Consider the following 20,434-nt stretch of genomic DNA (forward strand, 5'->3'; position numbering starts at 1 on the left):
GGAGAAACAAAAAAAGCTGAACAGGTCAACGTATCTGCCACGTAGGATAGCCCCAACACCATCAATGTGGCCACCCTCCCCTGCCTCCTTTATATTCGACACCACACCAGCACCATTACCAGCACCAGCTTTGAATTTGATTTCATACAGATCAATATGGGAAATTGCATCAGGAAACAAACTCGCAAGCAGTTTCACGATACATGCCGCGGAGACTCGAAAGGCGCGGGTTCGGAGAAGAGTACGCTTGTCGGAGAAGAAAAGGGAGCGGATCGGGTGACGGTTAAAGTCTCGAAGAAACAGCTGCAGCAGTTGCTGCAACAAGCGGATGTTGAGGGGCTGTCATCCGAGGACCTTTTATCCCGATTGATGAACGCCGGTGATCAACGGCCGTGGATCCCTTCCCTGCAGAGTGTAGCTGAATAAGCAAGCTTGGTCGGCAGGTTACTTCTTCTGTCGATTCACACTCCTTCTCGAGCAATTCTCTGGTCTCTGTTCGCTAAAATTAGGTTTTAATTTGGAGATTTTGTTCACGATCAGTTGGGAGGATGGAGCCTGGACCTGGAGATTTATTGCTGGAAATGGAATTGTGATTGTGTAAATAGAAACTTTTTCCCCCCTCAAAATAAGAACGTTGCTTTATTCTTTACTCTCAAGTCTCTAACTAGTTCCCATGAAAAAAATAAACTTTCGTCTAATCTGTCAAATACAAGCAATTAAATTTTAACTACAGAAAATTCCGCCTCAAATTAACCGTTTCAGAACATTTCAGTTCAAATTATTAGAGCATCTCCAAATGCAATATGGTGCAACACTCTAGCTTTACGCTATCTTTTTTCTTTTTCTTTTCTTTTTTTTTGGTTTTTTTGTCTTGTTTTTTTTTTCTAATTTATTATTTAATTATTTAAATAAATAAAAATAAAATTCATAAATTAAATAATGAGCTTAAATATTTAAATAAATAAAATAAAATTTAAAAAATGCTTAAAATTATTCTGAAAATATATGTAAATTTTTAATTCATTAATATTTCTACATAGAAAATATTATTTTAGATATAATTGATATTTTAATTATTGTGTTTAAAAATATTTTGTGGAAAAAATTAGTTGTTGAGAATGAAATGATAGAGAATATGGTATTGAGTGATGATGACCTAAAGTCTTTTTTCCAAACACGACATAAAGTCTGGACCACTCTGAGAAATGGTTGCTGTAGATTTATCAGTGATGCTCGCTATACATGTCTGAGAGCGCATAATTTCGGCTTTGTTTAAGATATAGATGAAGATGAGGCCCATTTGAATCAAAATCCTGACATAGGCCCAAAAATAATGGGTCCTAACTGGACATTTTACCCAGCCCCCAGCATTTCAGGACTTTGTCCGTAGATATGGTATTGAGTGATGATGAGCATTTTTTAAAAAATATTTAATTGTTAAATTAGTTCAGACATATAAGTCGTGCAACTTTACTCTTGTCTTAATCTTATTAGTAAAGAAACAAAAAATTAAATATATATATATATAGAGTTTTTTTCAAGTGTCCACCTATCATACCCACTATCATGCCCACTAATGATGTGGCACTATTATATTGAACCTACAATTTATCACATCTTTATCACATCCAATAGAATAGTGACACATCATTGGTGGACATGGTAGTGGGCATGATAGGTAGGGACCTAAAAAAAACTATATATATATATATATATATATATATATATATATATATATCTTTTTTACGAGAATATTTGTGTATATATTATGATGCAACTGTACAGGACTCGGAACTCGAAATTCAAAATAAATGACATTAATTTATTCGAAAGAGACGTATTACCAGGGTTGGTCTTTAACCTAAATCCCAAATTTTGAATTAAATCACTTTCTTTCGCACACTTTCTATATCATACGAACTGACCCATGGTTCTTTCAGCTATGTATAATCATTAGTATAAAGTTTAATTTCCTCCCGGAACTCTACTCTAAGGTGCACCCTTCTCAAGATTTCAGCTCTTACATCTGATTTCCTTTCTTTTGCTAGCAAATTTTTTTTTTTTGTCGTTCTTCCTCTAACGCGTGTAAATCTGTGCTTTTGTCGCGGGCATTTAGCTTGTTTAGACTGGGAGCTCTACTTTCGGGGGGCCATTTCTGTTGATTTTGGTTAAACGAGGATTGGAAATTTCTGGGTTCTTTTTGTTGCATGGTGTCTGTGAGCTTTTTGAGTTTTCTATCATGTGATAATTTATGGTTTAGTAATCTTCTCAGGAAAGGATGATGAGTTTTTGTTGCTACTGTAAAAGAGGCTGTGTAATTTCAACCCCTTAAACCCATTTGTACTCTCGGTTTCTTTTGCTTCTATCATTACAATACTGCTAAGTTTTGTCGAGTTTCTATCCGCGAAAGCGGTATCGTAGTGCTTGTTCGAGGTTTTGGCTGCATTTATTGCAATGTAGTGGAGGACTGACGAAAAAGAATCAAATATCAGTAATATAGATACAGTTCCTAAAGCTTGATTGAGTTGTATAATTCTATGCGATAACCATAAGTGGAGAGATTTGAAAGAATATCCTTTGTTTGACCAGATTTTGAAATGTAACGTTTTCAATTTATAATCTTTGTTTGCTCTTCGGTTCTTCTACATTTTCATTTTGCTAAAAAAATTTAAGAAAAGTGGGAGAGAAGACCTCACTGCTTAAGAAGTAACTATAGAACCTATGGATTAATGATGTACGGGTTCCATTCTTTCAAGAAAGGTCACAAAGCATATTTTCTATTGAATTTTTTTTTAACACAGCGTAATAATGCTGTAAAATATGTTGTTTCATTTGTTATCCCTAAAAACTGAGAAGGTCAGATTGTGCCTGTCTTTATTTGTTCTATTGATTTTTTTTTTCTTTTTTGCTTTCTTTGGCATGTCCTTTTAGTTTCCTATTTCTGAGTTAGATTCTAAATAAGGTTAATTATTGTTGCTATTCATTCTTGATGATCCAGACAGTGAATTAGCTTTAGCTAATATCCACCCTCGGTAGTATTATTGTGCTATGTTATAGTCTCCTTGTGGAACCATGTGTCACTCCACGTATCACTCAGACTATAGGAGTTTATCACTTACCGCCTGAAATAAAGGATTCCTATAGTGATTACATGCAATTCAAGATTAGAGCGGGCTCGGTTTTCAACAGGGAAAAAATACTCTTGTAGGTTATCAGCACCATCATGTTTGGGTGAATGTGGTCAGTTCTTGTTCGTTAAATTTTGTAACTCGGTGTCAGTCGATTTTATCTACATCTTAGAAAAAAAAAAATGGCTTTGAAGATGATATATTCACTTTCATAGGAAACAAATAAGTTGCCTTATGCAGCTTCTTTTTTTTTCTTGTTTTTTTCCTTTTTTTTTTGTGCATGTGTGTCTCCATATGTAAAAGTTATAACTACTACTGATTTTCTCTGTTATTATTGCCAGATATTTTTCAGAATATACACCAGGGCCTATTGCATTGTCTTAATTTACAATTTTACTTTCAGGGACTAACGAATATAGCTAAAATATAAGGTAAACTTTTCTGTAATTTCTCAAAATGAATCAAGTTAATCAAGGTGAGGGCTCTGTTATCCCATTTATCCATCAAGTAAAGAAGCGACGGGGTCGTCCACGTAAAGATACAGGCCTTAAGCATGCTCGAGCTGCTTATGCACCTCCTGGTTTTGAGGTCAAGCAAGAATATCCTCCTCAGAGAGCTTATAAAACAAATAGTGATATTATGGTTGGCCAGGCTGTGACTGGTGTTGTTCAGGCCACATTTGATGCTGGTTATTTGCTTACTGTCAGAATAGGCAACTCGAACACAAATTTTAGAGGTGTGGTTTTTAAGCCAGGGAATTACGCTCCTATCACTGCTGAAACTGATTTAGCTCCACATCTCCAAATGATCAAAAGAAATGATGTCCGTCTCCCACATGAGCACCGAAGTTGGTCACGAAGCCAGAAACTTTCCGTCCAAACAACTGGTCCCGTGCCTTCAAAATTAAAGTATCCCTCACCAGCAACAGCTCCTTCTGTTCCCACTGTGGGCGCGAGAGGCACTGTTGTTCCTGTTGTCCTTCAACCTGTTAACCGTTCAAATGGATATTCGGGTACCAATCCAATTCCGTCAGATACATCCCGAGCTCCTCATGTGATTGCTTTTGGAAACAAAGATGATCATATGGTCGGAACGTCAGCTATGTTACCTCCAAATCAATCTATTCCAGCTAGCCAGATTTTTGTGAGCACAGAACCCAATTCAAGCCACCGAGTTTCCAAAGAAAGTGAGCAGAATGACAGGGTTTCTTCACTTAATGAAGGCATCCCCGTGGCTGGGCATGGTGAGAAAGGCGAGCCAATGAAATCAACAGATGTTAATACACCTGACTCGTCACAATCAACATATAGTCAAGTCGAGAGTGACTCAGAAGCTTGGAAATCTTCACCAGAAAATTCAGGCATCGTGTCTAACCAGGAGGCTGGAAATTCCAATGAGCCCTTCTTAACTGAGTCCATGCAAACTACTTTTGTTGCAAAACCTCTGTTCACCTACGGAACTGGAAAAATGACCGAGCTTTTAAAGGTGGGATGTAGAATAAACCTTGCAAATATTTGTGTTTAATTAATTATTTGCCTCGATGATCTTAAATTGGATGCCAATCTGTAGGCTGTGCAGGAAAATATGAAAGATAACTCGATGCAAATTGCTGAACAGCTGAGCTTTGCGCCCCAAGTTGAATATCATGCAACTATGAGTGCAGAAACTGATCCTAAAAATGAAGCAAGCATCCCGTGATGGAAATACTTGGTTCATACCTTGTGTTAAGGATTCAACTTCTAGAAGTACTTGAATTTCAACCTCAAGATTGCTGAAGGATTTGTTTATTGTGATCGAGGATCTACAAGAGGGATAGCTGATTTTCAGGTCCAGAAAGGATTTGATTGATAATAATAAAGTGACTCTCTCTTTATATCTACATTGAATCAAATCGCCATTTTCTATGCCATGGGTTTGATGATAATCTTATTAACAGACGCTTTCATGACCTTTGTTTAATCTTTCATTCAGTTAATTTGGCTCCCTTGTGTTCATCTTTGGTGTACTTCAGTTTTGCTGTTTTGTGTTCTGATGAATGTATTACTTCAAAAGATTATTGAAAGACCATTTTCAAAACACGTGTGTGATGTGAGTACATGTACACTTCAGAAGCCTTCTCTTTTAGATGGATATTTACATTATCCATTTGGCAACACACTTGTCAAATTAAAAAAAATTAACAATCACATTTGATTCTTTTGAAATATAATTTTAATTTTTAACAATAAATTATGATGATGAATTGTTCAAGTTAATTCACTTGTTGAGTACATTTCACGTAGCGTATTTCTATATTTTCTCTCTCGGGTAGTTTTATTTGAATTTAACGCAAATATTCTATTTATAGTAAAGTTATGACTAGTACTCCTATTAATAGACGAAGAGTAAGACAAAAAAAGTTTGGGTAATAAGGATCAAACATGATATGTATTATATAACTACAAATCATGATATAACAGGAGATAGAGTACGATCAATTCATATAACCGATCCAGTCAGTGATGAGACAAAAGTTTGTGTTGTTAACAAAATTGTATATATTTTTTAACTTCTGCACAAAATGAGCGTGTTAAGCGTTTGGTGGTGATTTTGATTTTTCTGCAAAATATTTCCTGAAATATATTCCTAGAAGTTCCATTGGAAAATCGCCGAATGCATGAGCCATTCTGAAAATAGACAATTTTTTTTTGGAAGTATGAAAATAGACATTTTTAATTATAAGCGTAATGTTACATAAAAAACAATTGATATATAATTTGAGACCATATATATATACATATACAGCTCCGATCCCATACCCTAGGGTGTAGAAAAACTGTATGCGACCACTAAAACCCGGTGGTGCAAAAAAAAGAAACAAAACCCACTACCGGGTTTTAGTGGTCGTACACAGTTTTTCTGCACCCTAGGGTGCAGGGAATCGGAGCTGTATATATATAATCATTTACTTTTAGACGGTATTACGTATTTATTTGATTTGATGTTTTGTGTTTTTTTTTGTCTATTCTATACTATTAAATAATTCGGTAATTTGTAATTCAGTCCCTAAATCAAAATATAAATCGGTGATCAGTCCTTGCCAGAATTTTTTTTTAATTCTCTGGTCCCACAAGTTTTGTCTCGGATGAAATTCGGTATAAAACATAAAAAATATGGTACACGTACATGATATTTGAGTATCAAATGTTTCAAATATGATATTAATGTATGATTTTTTAGTACTCAAATATGTAAGCAAATATTGATTTAATGACACATTTGTCTTCTTAAGATGACAATCAGTACAAAATATTAGAAATACGATACTAATATATGATATTTGAGTATCAAATGTGTTAGATCTTATACAAATATATGATTTTTGAGTATTAAAAAAATATTGATATTAATAGCATATTTATCTTATTTGGATGAAAATCGTTACAAAACATTGAAAATATGGTACCAATATATGATATTTGAGTATCCAATGTGTTAGATTTGGTACAAATATATGATTTTTGAGTACTCAAGCATATGTTACAAGTTCACATTAATAAAAATATTTAAATTTTATACTCAAAATTTTATTTTTTGTACTCGATATTTGAAACGACCCTAATTCTATAATTATTAAATAAATAAATATGCGGAAATTTTTTTTTTTTTTTATATACTTACTAAATAAAATATGTACATATATGCCCATACATATATGCACAGAATAAAAAGATTTAAAAATAAATAAATAAATAAACAATTAAATACTTAAATAAAAATGCATTCTTTAAAATAAAATAAATATCTGAGTCAAACATTTAGTTAAAAAATACTGCATAAATAAAATGATTAAAATTTGCATGCACTGACAATAATCAATAAAATATTCAAAACTCACAACCACTGAAAAAATAATATAACGTATGTAACGTGCTGACATAATCAAAACATGCATGTGACTCAGACGTCTATCACGGTCACGGGGTCACTGCATACCCGCTCATACATCCTTGCCTCCGGTGGGTACAACCTCATCCTCAATGTACTCACCTGCTGAAACATCCTAGAACTTCTAGTGAATTTTTTTTTTTTTTTAAAATAACTCTCTAACTATAAAATAATAAATATATATATATGCACATACATATATATATCGTACTAAAAAAAATATACTTTACTTAATTTAAAATATATCTACACATTAAACATAAATAATAACAAAAGTACATGCATGAAAATAAATACCTAACATTAAATACTAAATAATATTTTATAAGAATTCCATAATAAAACTCCTAAATAATATTTCTTTCACAAAAATTCATGAAAACTTAGAAAATAAATACTTAAATAAAAAATCCATGCATATACTAAATATATATAATAATAAAACTTATGCGGAAATAAAGGTTCTAGTCTCAACATAAAATTCATAATTGAGCGATGGTCACGGGTACTAGCCGCCTGGATACTCATACGCCCTCGCCGCCAGTCGGGAACACATTAACTTCATTAATAATCTGCTCACCTGCACCATTTAAATCTAGTGAGCCTAGAGGCTCAGCACGTTCTATCCTTATATAACAAAATGAAACCACACACAAGCACACATCATATAAAATACGTGAATATAATTACATGTGCATGATCTTAAAAATATATGCATATAGACATGAATAAATAATTATAATGCTTCATCATCATGCTAAACATAAACATCATATTTAATAAATCTCATTAAATACTTTTCATCATTTCTTAGTTCTCAACAGGTCGTATCCATGTCGGTGGCATCATACTAAGCGATTGATCAATCTATAAACCAACGTACGCGGCGGTGGGATTTCCACCTCTGTGCTGCTACTTCACCAGCCCTCTCAGCTGGATCCATAAGCTCATCATACTTATACATCATTAGGAAGGTCACCGGGCCCAGGTATCCCGGCCTCCAACCACATCACTTTTCACCTTCACTTCAACTTCCATAAAAATATATTTTTCTTAACATGCAATTAAACTTATCATAAAAATTCTTAATGATGCATGAACATAAAAATTCTCATATATTTCTTTATTTTCATGAAAATTCGCCCGTAAATATATATTTAATTTATTTTCTTAAAAATAATACTTATATATCTAATAAAAATGCATGCATGAATTAAATATATATTTACGAACATTTATTTTTCCAAGGACTTGTTCGAGCTGCTGACCCCTAGACTTAAACTCAAAAATTCTTAGACTGGCCCAAAAACCCAAAAGCCCAACCTGACTTGGCCCATTAAGCTTCTTGGGCCCTCAAGCCCAAGAGAAACTAACGGGCTCACTTAAAATATACTTTAAGCCCATTAACTAATTAACTTAACATTTAATTAATAAAAGTATTATTTAACCATTAATTATAAACTAGACCGATAAAATTATTAAACCCGACAAAACTTGGCCCAATAATTCTCATGGATCACACGGCCCATGACAAATTAGTGGGCTCACTTCATTAATTATTTAATCCCATTAAACTATTTCAATTAATTAATTAATCAAGCCCAACTCATTAATTAATTTACTAACTTAAACTCTTAATTAATTAAAATAAAATACCCAAGCCTAATTAATAAAAATCTAGACACGGACTAAAATTAATTTGACCCATCAAGACGTGACCCGACCCGAACCCGGACCCAAGCCCGGACCTCCTAAAAAAAGAAAACCCCTAACCCGAACTAAACAAAAGAACCCACTTCCCAAACCCAATCATGCACGTACAGACTTTCCTTATTCCATTCTTTTCTCGGCCGTGAGCAGCAGGCCATTATGGCCTGCGCCGGCCAGATCCGGCCACCCACCGGCCGGATCTCCACTACCCAGACGTAGCCCACATTTGGGCGGTTCCAACGAGCCATGACTCGACTAAAACCGATCCCTACACAGCCCTAGCGAATCACGCTTCCGGGAATCCCGAAACTGCCGCGCAAGTTGCGCAGTCCACACACCGTGGATTTTCTGACCAGCTCCGGCCACCACCGACCGGAGCTCCGACACCTGGACCACCCCTGAACCCAGTGCATCCCCAAGACCAGGCCTGACTCGAGCCAAGCCCATGCATGGCTCGGCCAAGCCCCCCAAACCCAACCGATGCCACTGCTCGCGCGTAGCTGCTGTCATGGCCGACTCCAGGATGGCTCCAGCCCTTCCAGCCATGAACCACCTAGCCAAAACCGACCCTAAGGACCCTAGCTCGAACCTTAAACCGATGGTTAGCTCCTCTAACAGCCCATGGATCAAAATCATGCATAAATAAGCCAACATGTAAATAAAACGTGAATGCTTGGCATGAACATGAAGATTATTATTCTAAAACCACATACACATGCAATCATCCAATCTTTCATGCATAAATCAGTGTATAATGATTTAAATGGTGTTCAAGAATGGATTCGAAACGTGCCTTGTTGAAGATTTAAACAAAACGTTGATATCGACACGTATCGGCTCGCCGGGACGAACGGACCTTCAAACTAATTTAAAAACCTTGAAGAATTGATTATGGAGGCTAGTGATTCTGTTGTAAAAATGTGGGAGATGAGAAGGAAGAAGGTGGAGGCGGCTAGGTGAGAAAACGTGAATGGAGGTAGGAGGATTAGGGTAGATTTTTAAGATAATATAGGTTTAATAAATAAATAGATAATTAGGATAATTAAATACTCAAATTTTAAACTTTTAAAATAAATTCTAATTTGCTAAAACTAAGTAAATCCCGAAATTATAAATAATTGGATTTTTAAAGCTTAATAAAAGTCATTAAAATGACTTATTTTGGGTAAAAACTAGCATATAATTAAAAATATATATCTAAATACCTTAATTTTCTTCATATTATACCATAAAATAATATTTTAAGGCTACTAAAAATATCATAAAATATTTTGGGTGTAAAAGTAATATTTCGTCCGTCCACGGTCCCGCCTACGCAATCATAAAATAAACTTTCTAAGATAAATTCATAAATCACATCATACCTATTTAAATACCGAACAAATATTTAAAACATGCTAATAAATCATATAATTTAAATAATCACTCATAAAAACAATTTGACACATTTTCACATTATTTTAAAATTATTAAATCCCCTAGTTATGCATGCGGATTTACGTGCCGAATTTCTGGGCGTTACACCTGCACCATACCAGTGTAGTGAGCCTAGAGGCCCAACATGCTAACATAACAAGGGTTTAAAATAATTTAAAACACTTAAATACTAGTACATAACATATACATGAATGAGCATGCTTAAAATATCATAAACATAACATAACTTAAATTAACTTAAATATCATAATCATACATAATACATAAACATTGTTGAGCAATTAATTTTCTAACATCGCATGGTTGTATCCGTAGTGTAACCTTAAATCATACATTAAATACTGATCAGCGTGGAAACCAACGTACGTGGCGGTGACGAATCACCTCTTAAATTGGCAGTAAACTGCCCTTCAATAGGTCACATATGGGGACGAATCCCCCTTAAATTGTCACACTACTTCAACTTCCAACATAAAATATTTTATTATTGCTCAACCTTAAATATTTAATTATGCATAAAATTATTTCATGAATGCTTGTACTTAAATAAAAGGTGTGTCCTTCATATATATTTAATTTAATTTCTTACTAACATATAAATATTAAAATAACTTCAATGCATAAAATAATTAAATATATAATCAGGACACATGCAAATTTCTCACGGATGGTCCTGGACTGCTGGCCCTAACACTCAAGCCCACTTACTTAAATCTGGCCCATTAACACTGAGACTGGCCCAAATACATACTTAAGCCCAATAAAAATTATTCTAAGCCCAATTAAATAATTAAAGCCCATTAAAACATTCTAGGCCCAATAACATACTTAAACTGGCCCAATGGGCCCAAAAGCCCAAAGGCTGACCCAATCATTTCCATGGACTGGCCCAAAAATTCTCATGGGCTTTCAAGCCCATAAAAATCATTGGGCTAACTTAAATAAATTATTTAAGTCCCAAATAAAATTATTTGGAGGCCCAAATAATTTTCTAATTAATTTAAAAAAAACCCAAAAATACACCTAAACTATTAAATACTTAGAAATTAAAATACCCGAGCCCGGCCCACCAAACCCGGACCCGGACCACCTGACCCGACCCTAGACCTACCAGACCCGACCCTGACCCCAAGACCCGACCCAGCACCCCAGCCCAGCCCAAAACCCGAACCCCCCCCCCCTAGCCCTTCTACCCGCTGCGCGAGCAGCAGCCCTTTAAGGGCTGCTGCCGCCTTGCTCTGGCCATGGCCGGCCGGAGCGCCGCCGGCAGGACCTTCCCAGGGTCCTGCCGGTCCTAACCCAAGCCACGCCCCGTTGGTCCATGGCCCTGCATGGACCAGCCGAGCCTTCTTCCCCATAACCCTAATCTGCAACCACCTAGGACCAACACATGAACCCCTTCGAACCTAGCCCATTCCAGCCTGAACCGTCTGACCCCAACCGACCCTAAGGCACCCTAGGACACCTCTGGACCGAGCCATCAGCCTTGGACCAATCCATGTAATAAAAACGTGAACATGATCAACCAAACAAGAGACATGCGCATACATTCAAAAACTGATTCGATTTTCTGAAATCTAGATTGAAAAATCTGATGCCTACACACACACCCGCATAATAACTGATATGGTATGAAAAAGAGAAAGGAAGACATGCCTTTCACCGATGAAGATAATATAACAAAGTGCGTAGAACGTTTTCGGGACGACTACGACGAGCAACCTTCGAAAAAACTTCAAAAATCTTCTATGGTTTTTCTCGTACTGTTTGCGTCGATGGAGGGGAAAGGGAGAAGTGATGGAGGCGGCTAGGGTGAGGCAAAGGAGATTGAACGTGTGATTTTGAGTCTAGGCGTGGGTTTGGGGATTATTTTAAGTAGATAATATTTTTAATAACTAATTAGGAGATAATACCAACTTAAAAAAAATCTCCCAACTAATTCAAATACTAGCTAACTTAATAAAATAATTAAATCCCGAAATAAAGAATTAAGGGAATTTTAAAGATAATAAAAAGTCATTAAAATGGCTTAATTTGGATAAAAACGGACTCCTAAAATTATTTAAAATCAAATACTGAAAATTTTGAGGAAATAAAACTCAAAATAATATTTTTGGGCTCCTAAAAGACTCATAAAATAATCTGGATAGAAAGTTGTCATCTCGTCCGTCCACGGTCCCGCCTACGCGATAAAATAATTAAAATACTAAAAATCATAAAAATCACTAATTATGGGTTAAATGCTTAAAAAATAAATTAAATCATGCATAAATAATTCACATAATTATTTAACCCATAAATCACAAATTTAAATAATTAAATATCCTAATTATGCATGCGGATTTACGTATTTAAAATACCGGGTGTTACAATTCTCCCCCCCTTAAATTGAATTTCGTCCTCGAAATTAAAGTACTTACCCGAACAACTCCGGGTACCGAGTCCTCATGTCTGCCTCGGTCTCCCAAGTAGCTTCCTCCTCCGAGTGATTCAGCCACTGGACTCTGACCATCGATATGACCCGCGTCCTAAGCCTCCGCTCCACCCTAGCCAAAATTCGTACTGGCCTCTCCTCATACACTAGATCTGATGGCAACTGCAAGGGCTCGAAATCCAACATGTGCGACGGGTTGGAGACATATCTCCGAAGCATGGATACATGGAAAACGTTGTGCACTGCCGCTAGCCCTGGAGGTAGAGCTAACCGGTAGGCCAATGTGCCAACTCTCTCCAAGATCTCGAATGGCCCTATATACCTCGGATTAAGCTTGCCTCTCCGGCCAAAACGCACTACTCCCTTCATCGGTGACACCTTCAGGAATACGTGATCACCTACAGCGAACTCCAAATCTCGTCGTCTGGCATCTGCATAACTCTTCTGCTGACTCTGAGCAGTCCTCATCCGATCTCGAATCTGAGTCACTATGTCAGCTGTCTGCTGCACAATCTCAGGACCCAGCAAAATCCGCTCACCAACCTCATCCCAATGCACAGGAGATCTACATCTCCTCCCATACAATGCTGCATAAGGAGCCATACCTATAGACGACTGAAAACTGTTGTTATAGGTAAACTCCACTAATGGCAGTCTAGTCTCCCAAGAGCCCCGAAAATCAATGACACAAGCTCTCAGAAGATCCTCGAGAACCTGGATCACTCTTTCAGACTGACCATCTGTCTGGGGATGAAATGCTGTACTGAACAAAAGCCTCGTCCCCAAAGCTGTGTGCAGACTCTTCCAAAACGCAGATGTGAATCTCGGATCTCTGTCTGACACAATAGACACTGGTATGTCATGCAGTCTAACAATCTCTCTGATGTAAAGCTCTGCATACTGTGTCAAAGTATAAGTAGTCCTCACCGGCAAGAAATGAGCTGACTTGGTGAGTCTATCCACAATCACCCAAATCGCTGTACAACCTCTGGCACTCCTCGGTAAGCCAACCACAAAGTCCATGGTAATATTCTCCCATTTCCATTCCGGAATAGGAAGAGGTCTAAGAAGTCCTGCTGGACGCTGATGCTCTGCCTTGACTTGCTGACAAGTCAAGCACTCTGACACCACTCTCCCGATGTCACTCTTCATCCCGGGCCATCAATACAATAGCTGCAAATCTTTGTACATCTTCATACTTCCGGGGTGAATGGAGTACGGAGATGTGTGAGCCTCTGCTAAAATCTCAGCTCTCAACTGATCGACGTTCGGTACCCACATCCTACCACGGTACTGAATGATACCATCCTCCACTGTATACAAGAGATTACCTCTAGCCTCATCTCTCTGTCTCCATCGCTGTAACTCCTCATCAGTAGACTGTCCCTCTCTAATCCGATCCCGCAGAACTGGCTGCACCGTCAACACTGACAAGCTCGGTGCATGGCCACTCGGATAACACTCCAAGCCAAATCTCTGAATCTCGCTCTGTAGTGGTAACTGTACGGTCAAACATGATACCACTGACGACTTCCGACTCAAATCATCGGCCACTACATTAGCTTTACCCGGATGGTAGCTAATGTCACAGTCGTAGTCCTTCACCAACTCCAACCATCTGCGCTGTCTCATGTTCAACTCCTTCTGTGTGAAGAAGTACTTGAGACTCTTGTGGTGTGTGAAAATCTTGCACTTCTCGCCATACAGATAGTGCCTCCAGATTTTCAAAGCGAAAACCACTGCTGCCAACTCCAAGTAATGCGTCGGATAATTCTGCTCATGAATCTTCAGCTGCCTCGATGCATACGCAATAACCTTACCACACTGCATAAGCACTGCGCCTAAACCTAGTTTAGACGCGTTGGTGTACACCACTAACTCCTCGTGTGGTACTGTCATCGCTAACACTGGTGCAGTAGTGAGTGCTTCCTTCAGCTGATCGAAGCTCCTCTGACAGTCTGAACTCCAGATAAACTTCGCATTCTTCTTGGTCAAGGAAGTCAAGGGTACTGCAATAGAGGAAAAACCCTTGATGAACTTCCGATAATATCCTGCCAAACCCAAGAAACTGCGAATCTCTGAAGCATTCTTCGGAATACCCCAATTCTGCACTGCCTCAACCTTAGACTGATCAACTGCAATCCCATCTCTCGAAATAATGTGGCCAAGAAATGCCACCTGCTCAAGCCAAAACTCGCACTTGCTGAACTTGGCATACAACCGATGCTCCCTCAAAGTCTGCAAGGCTGTCTGAAGATGCTGTCTATGCTCCTCGATGCTCCTAGAATAGATCAAAATATCATCAATAAAGACTATGATGAACTGATCTAGATACGGTTGAAAGACTCGGTTTATGAGATCCATGAAAACCGCTGGAGCATTGGTCATCCCAAATGGCATCACTAAGAACTCGTAATGCCCATATCGTGTCCTGAAAGCAGTCTTGGACACATCTGCATCTCTGACACGCAACTGATGATAACCAGATCGCAGATCGATCTTGGAGAACACTGAAGCTCCCTGCAACTGGTCAAATAAATCCTCTATCCTCGGCAGTGGATACTTGTTCTTCACTGTGACCCTGTTGAGCTCTCGGTAATCGATGCACAGTCTTATACTGCCATCCTTCTTCTTCACAAATAACACCGGAGCTCCCCACGGAGAAAAGCTAGGACGAACAAAGCCTTTCTCTAACAACTCCTGAATCTGCTCCTTCAACTCTTTCATCTCGGTAGGAGCAAGTCTGTACGGTGCCTTAGAGATAGGCACGGTGTCTGGCACTAAGTCGATGCTGAACTCCACATCTCTCACTGGTGGAATTCCTGCAACATCCTCCGGAAAGACATCCGGAAAGTCACGAACCACCTCTATCTCTGATAATGATCTGCTAGATGGCTCTGAAGTCGTGACAATACTCGCTAGAAACCCCTGGCAACCCCGTCCCAACAACTTCCTCGCCTGAATATGAGATATCACCCGAGGAATATCACTGCTCTGAGATGCATGAAAAGTGAACGGGTCGCCTACTGTAGGTCTCACTGACACTGATCTCCGACGAAAATCAATCGAAGCTCCATTGACTGTCAACCAGTCCATGCCCAAAATCAAATCGAATCCACTCAATGGCAAAACTACTACATCTGCTCGAATGGAGTGTCCCTGCAGCTCTAACTCCAGTCCTCGAATAACCTTCGAGGTAGAAATAATCTGCCCTGACGGCATAGTAACATCATACCCACTGTCACTACTCTCAGGTGTGATGCCTACCCGCCTGATAAACTCCAGGGAGATAAACAAATGCATAGCCCCTGAATCTAGCAACGCAAACGTGGAGTTGCCTCCAACTAGAATTCTCCCTGCACGCAGAAAATTCCCAACAGTTTCATACCACTACTAAATTTTTCCCAACGAGTCACTACAAATTCTTAATTCTAATCACAAGTAAAACATGCTTCCTATTCTAACATGCAGTTAAATAACCCAAATAACAACAAATTCCAAATTAAAGACGAAATTTTTAACCAAAGGAAAATTATTAAAAGTTAGGGGTAAGATATACCAGTGATCAAGGAGGTGTCTGGATCTACCTCCTCGGCCTGCATCACAAACACCCTACCAGCGGTGTTCTTTTTCCTCGGGCAGTTAGCTATCTGATGCCCTGGCTCCCTACAGTGGTAGCAAACTCCTGCTCCCAATAGACAAGGTCCCGAATGCATCTTATGGCACTTCGGGCAAGTAGGATAAGCTATGGCATTAGGGGCCCCGCCCCTCTGCTGCTGCGGCCTCTACTGCTGTGGCCTCTGCTGTGGATTCGGGCCCTTAGCCGGCCCTGTATACTGCTTCTTCGCAGGAGGCTGCGAAGATGGTCGCTGATACCCAGCCTGAAACTGCCTCTTCCCTTGCTGCTCTCTCTGAATCTCTCTCTGACCCTCCTCGGAACGCAAGGCTCTACTGACTGCAGACTCATAAGTAAGGACGTCTGTCATGCGAACATCATGCTTGATATCCGCCTTCAAACCCTCCACAAACTGCCTCAACTTCTCTGGTGGACTATCTGAAATCAGAGGCACAAAGTGACAGCCCCTCTCGAACTGTCTCACATACTCAACCACTGTCTTGTCCCCCTGACGGAGACTCATAAACTCTCGGATCATGCGACTGCGCACATCCTCAGTGAAGTACTTGGCGTAGAAGATACGCCTAAACTCTGCCCAGGTCAGTGTAGGAAGGTGAACTCCCCTGGCTGCACCCTCCCACCAGAGCGCTGCATCACCCCTCAGCATGTACGTCGCACAGTTCACCCTGTCGGTGTCTGTGATCCCCATATAAGCAAAGATGGACTCCAGAGAGCGAATCCATCCCTCCGCCACCAAAGGATCGGTGGTACCAACAAACTCCTTGGGTCCCTTATTCTGGAACCTCTCAGCAACGTCCTCCTCATGGGACAACCTGGGACGAGTAGCCTGCTGCTCTAACAGAGCAGTAATCCCTGCCATCATATTTGCATTGGCCTGCTCCAATGCTGCAATAGGGTTCTGCGGAGGTGGAGGTGGAGGTGGAGGTCCCCCACGTCTGTTAACTGGTCTCGGAGGCATTCTGCACCACCACATATTTCTTTACGTAAATCGCCATGCATAACTAAGTTGTTTCAAATTAATGCTAACTTAAATTCTAAAAATTAAATCATGCTATAAACACTTAAAACTTACAGACCGGTAGCGTGGATTTCTGAGCTCGCATAGCAGTAATGACCCCTCCAAGGACCGTGCTCTGATACCAACTGAAACGACCCTAACTCTATAATTATTAAATAAATAAATATGCGGAAATTTTTTTTTTTTATATATACTTACTAAATAAAATATGTACATATATGCCCATACATATATGCACAGAATAAAAAGATTTAAAAATAAATAAATAAATAAACAATTAAATACTTAAATAAAAATGCATTCTTTAAAATAAAATAAATATCTGAGTCAAACATTTAGTTAAAAAATACTGCATAAATAAAATGATTAAAATTTGCATGCACTGACAATAATCAATAAAATATTCAAAACTCACAACCACTGAAAAAATAATATAACGTATGTAACGTGCTGACATAATCAAAACATGCATGTGACTCAGACGTCTATCACGGTCACGGGGTCACTGCATGCCCGCTCATACATCCTCGCCTCCGGTGGGTACAACCTCATCCTCAATGTACTCACCTGCACCATACCAGTGTAGTGAGCCTAGAGGCCCAACATGCTAACATAACAAGGGTTTAAAATAATTTAAAACACTTAAATACTAGTACATAACATATACATGAATGAGCATGCTTAAAATATCATAAACATAACATAACTTAAATTAACTTAAATATCATAATCATACATAATACATAAACATTGTTGAGCAATTAATTTTCTAACATCGCATGGTTGTATCCGTAGTGTAACCTTAAATCATACATTAAATACTGATCAGCGTGAAAACCAACGTACGTGGCGATGACGAATCACCTCTTAAATTGGCAGTAAACTGCCCTTCAATAGGTCACATATGGGGACGAATCCCCCTTAAATTGTCACACTACTTCAACTTCCAACATAAAATATTTTATTATTGCTCAACCTTAAACATTTAATTATGCATAAAATTATTTCATGAATGCTTGTACTTAAATAAAAGGTGTGTCCTTCATATATATTTAATTTAATTTCTTACTAACATATAAATATTAAAATAACTTCAATGCATAAAATAATTAAATATATAATCAGGACACATGCAAATTTCTCACGGATGGTCCTGGACTGCTGGCCCTAACACTCAAGCCCACTTACTTAAATCTGGCCCATTAACACTGAGACTGGCCCAAATACATACTTAAGCCCAATAAAAATTATTCTAAGCCCAATTAAATAATTAAAGCCCATTAAAACATTCTAGGCCCAATAACATACTTAAACTGGCCCAATGGGCCCAAAAGCCCAAAGGCTGACCCAATCATTTCCATGGACTGGCCCAAAAATTCTCATGGGCTTTCAAGCCCATAAAAATCATTGGGCTAACTTAAATAAATTATTTAAGTCCCAAATAAAATTATTTGGAGGCCCAAATAATTTTCTAATTAATTTAAAAAAAACCCAAAAATACACCTAAACTATTAAATACTTAGAAATTAAAATACCCGAGCCCGGCCCACCAAACCCGGACCCGGACCACCTGACCCGACCCTAGACCTACCAGACCCAACCCTGACCCCAAGACCCGACCCAGCACCCCAGCCCAGCCCAAAACCCGAACCCCCCCCTAGCCCTTCTACCCGCTGCGCGAGCAGCAGCCCTTTAAGGGCTGCTGCCGCCTTGTTCTGGCCATGGCCGGCCGGAGCGCCGCCGGCAGGACCTTCCCAGGGTCCTGCCGGTCCTAACCCAAGCCACTCCCCGTTGGTTCATGGCCCTGCATGGACCAGCCGAGCCTTCTTCCCCATAACCCTAATCTGCAACCACCTAGGACCAACACATGAACCCCTTCGAACCTAGCCCATTCCAGCCTGAACCGTCTGACCCCAACCGACCCTAAGGCACCCTAGGACACCTCTGGACCGAGCCATCAGCCTTGGACCAATCCATGTAATAAAAACGTGAACATGATCAACCAAACAAGAGACATGCGCATACATTCAAAAACTGATTCGATTTTCTGAAATCTAGATTGAAAAATCTGATGCCTACACACACACCCGCATAATAACTGATATGGTATGAAAAAGAGAAAGGAAGACATGCCTTTCACCGATGAAAATAATATAACAAAGTGCGTAGAACGTTTCCGGGACGACTACGACGAGCAACCTTCGAAAAAACTTCAAAAATCTTCTATGGTTTTTCTCGTACTGTTTGCGTCGATGGAGGGGAAAGGGAGAAGTGATGGAGGCGGCTAGGGTGAGGCAAAGGAGATTGAACGTGTGATTTTGAGTCTAGGCGTGGGTTTGGGGATTATTTTAAGTAGATAATATTTTTAATAACTAATTAGGAGATAATACCAACTTAAAAAAAATCTCCCAACTAATTCAAATACTAGCTAACTTAATAAAATAATTAAATCCCGAAATAAAGAATTAAGGGAATTTTAAAGATAATAAAAAGTCATTAAAATGGCTTAATTTGGATAAAAACGGACTCCTAAAATTATTTAAAATCAAATACTGAAAATTTTGAGGAAATAAAACTCAAAATAATATTTTTGGGCTCCTAAAAGACTCATAAAATAATCTGGATAGAAAGTTGTCATCTCGTCCGTCCACGGTCCCGCCTACGCGATAAAATAATTAAAATACTAAAAATCATAAAAATCACTAATTATGGGTTAAATGCTTAAAAAATAAATTAAATCATGCATAAATAATTCACATAATTATTTAACCCATAAATCACAAATTTAAATAATTAAATATCCTAATTATGCATGCGGATTTACGTATTTAAAATATCGGGTGTTACAATATTGAACAATTAGTGCTCAAATATCATGTATTTGTATTATATTTTCAATATTTTGTACCGAATTTCATCCGAGAAAAATAACGTGGTCCAGGTAGTGCAAACAACTATTTTTCTGACAGAGATTAATTCTTAATTTAACTTTGTGTTTAGGGACTGAACACCAATTCACCCAATAATTAATAAGCCATGGGCATTTTCGTATCTTCAAATAAAAAACAATAACAATTATTTTTTAATATTTTATTTATATGCATAGTTTTTCATAAACCTCCCTGCAAAACCCTAGTGACAGA

At 38.4% G+C, this 20,434-nt stretch overlaps 1 protein-coding gene across 2 annotated transcripts; it reads left to right on the forward strand.

Annotated features, from left to right (window-relative positions):
• The first annotated feature begins 1,835 nt into the window (after positions 1–1,835).
• On the forward strand, positions 1,836–5,141 carry LOC140864175 (uncharacterized). 2 transcript variants are annotated; one of them, XM_073268143.1, is made up of 3 exons: positions 1,836–1,994; positions 3,532–4,613; positions 4,698–5,141. In XM_073268143.1, exons 2-3 carry the CDS (start codon positions 3,585–3,587, stop codon positions 4,824–4,826), a joined length of 1,158 nt encoding a protein of 385 aa, XP_073124244.1. In that variant the 5' UTR covers positions 1,836–1,994; positions 3,532–3,584; the 3' UTR covers positions 4,827–5,141. The 2 variants fall into 2 exon arrangements, with proteins under 2 accessions (XP_073124244.1, XP_073124245.1); XM_073268144.1 differs by lacking the exon at positions 1,836–1,994 and having other exon boundaries at positions 2,001–4,613.
• Positions 5,142–20,434: the final 15,293 nt, after the last annotated feature.

Source organism: Henckelia pumila, chromosome 4 (assembly GCF_033568475.1).
Source record: "Henckelia pumila isolate YLH828 chromosome 4, ASM3356847v2, whole genome shotgun sequence".
NCBI classification, from domain to species: domain Eukaryota; kingdom Viridiplantae; phylum Streptophyta; class Magnoliopsida; order Lamiales; family Gesneriaceae; genus Henckelia; species Henckelia pumila.

Bases quoted from the DNA above. Each gene is read 5' to 3' on its own strand.
- LOC140864175 (XM_073268143.1), top strand. From the start codon at position 3,585: ATGAATCAAGTTAATCAAGGTGAGGGCTCTGTTATCCCATTTATCCAT. The intron at 4,614-4,697 runs GTGGGATGTAGA...GCCAATCTGTAG, and splicing joins AAATGACCGAGCTTTTAAAG to GCTGTGCAGGAAAATATGAA.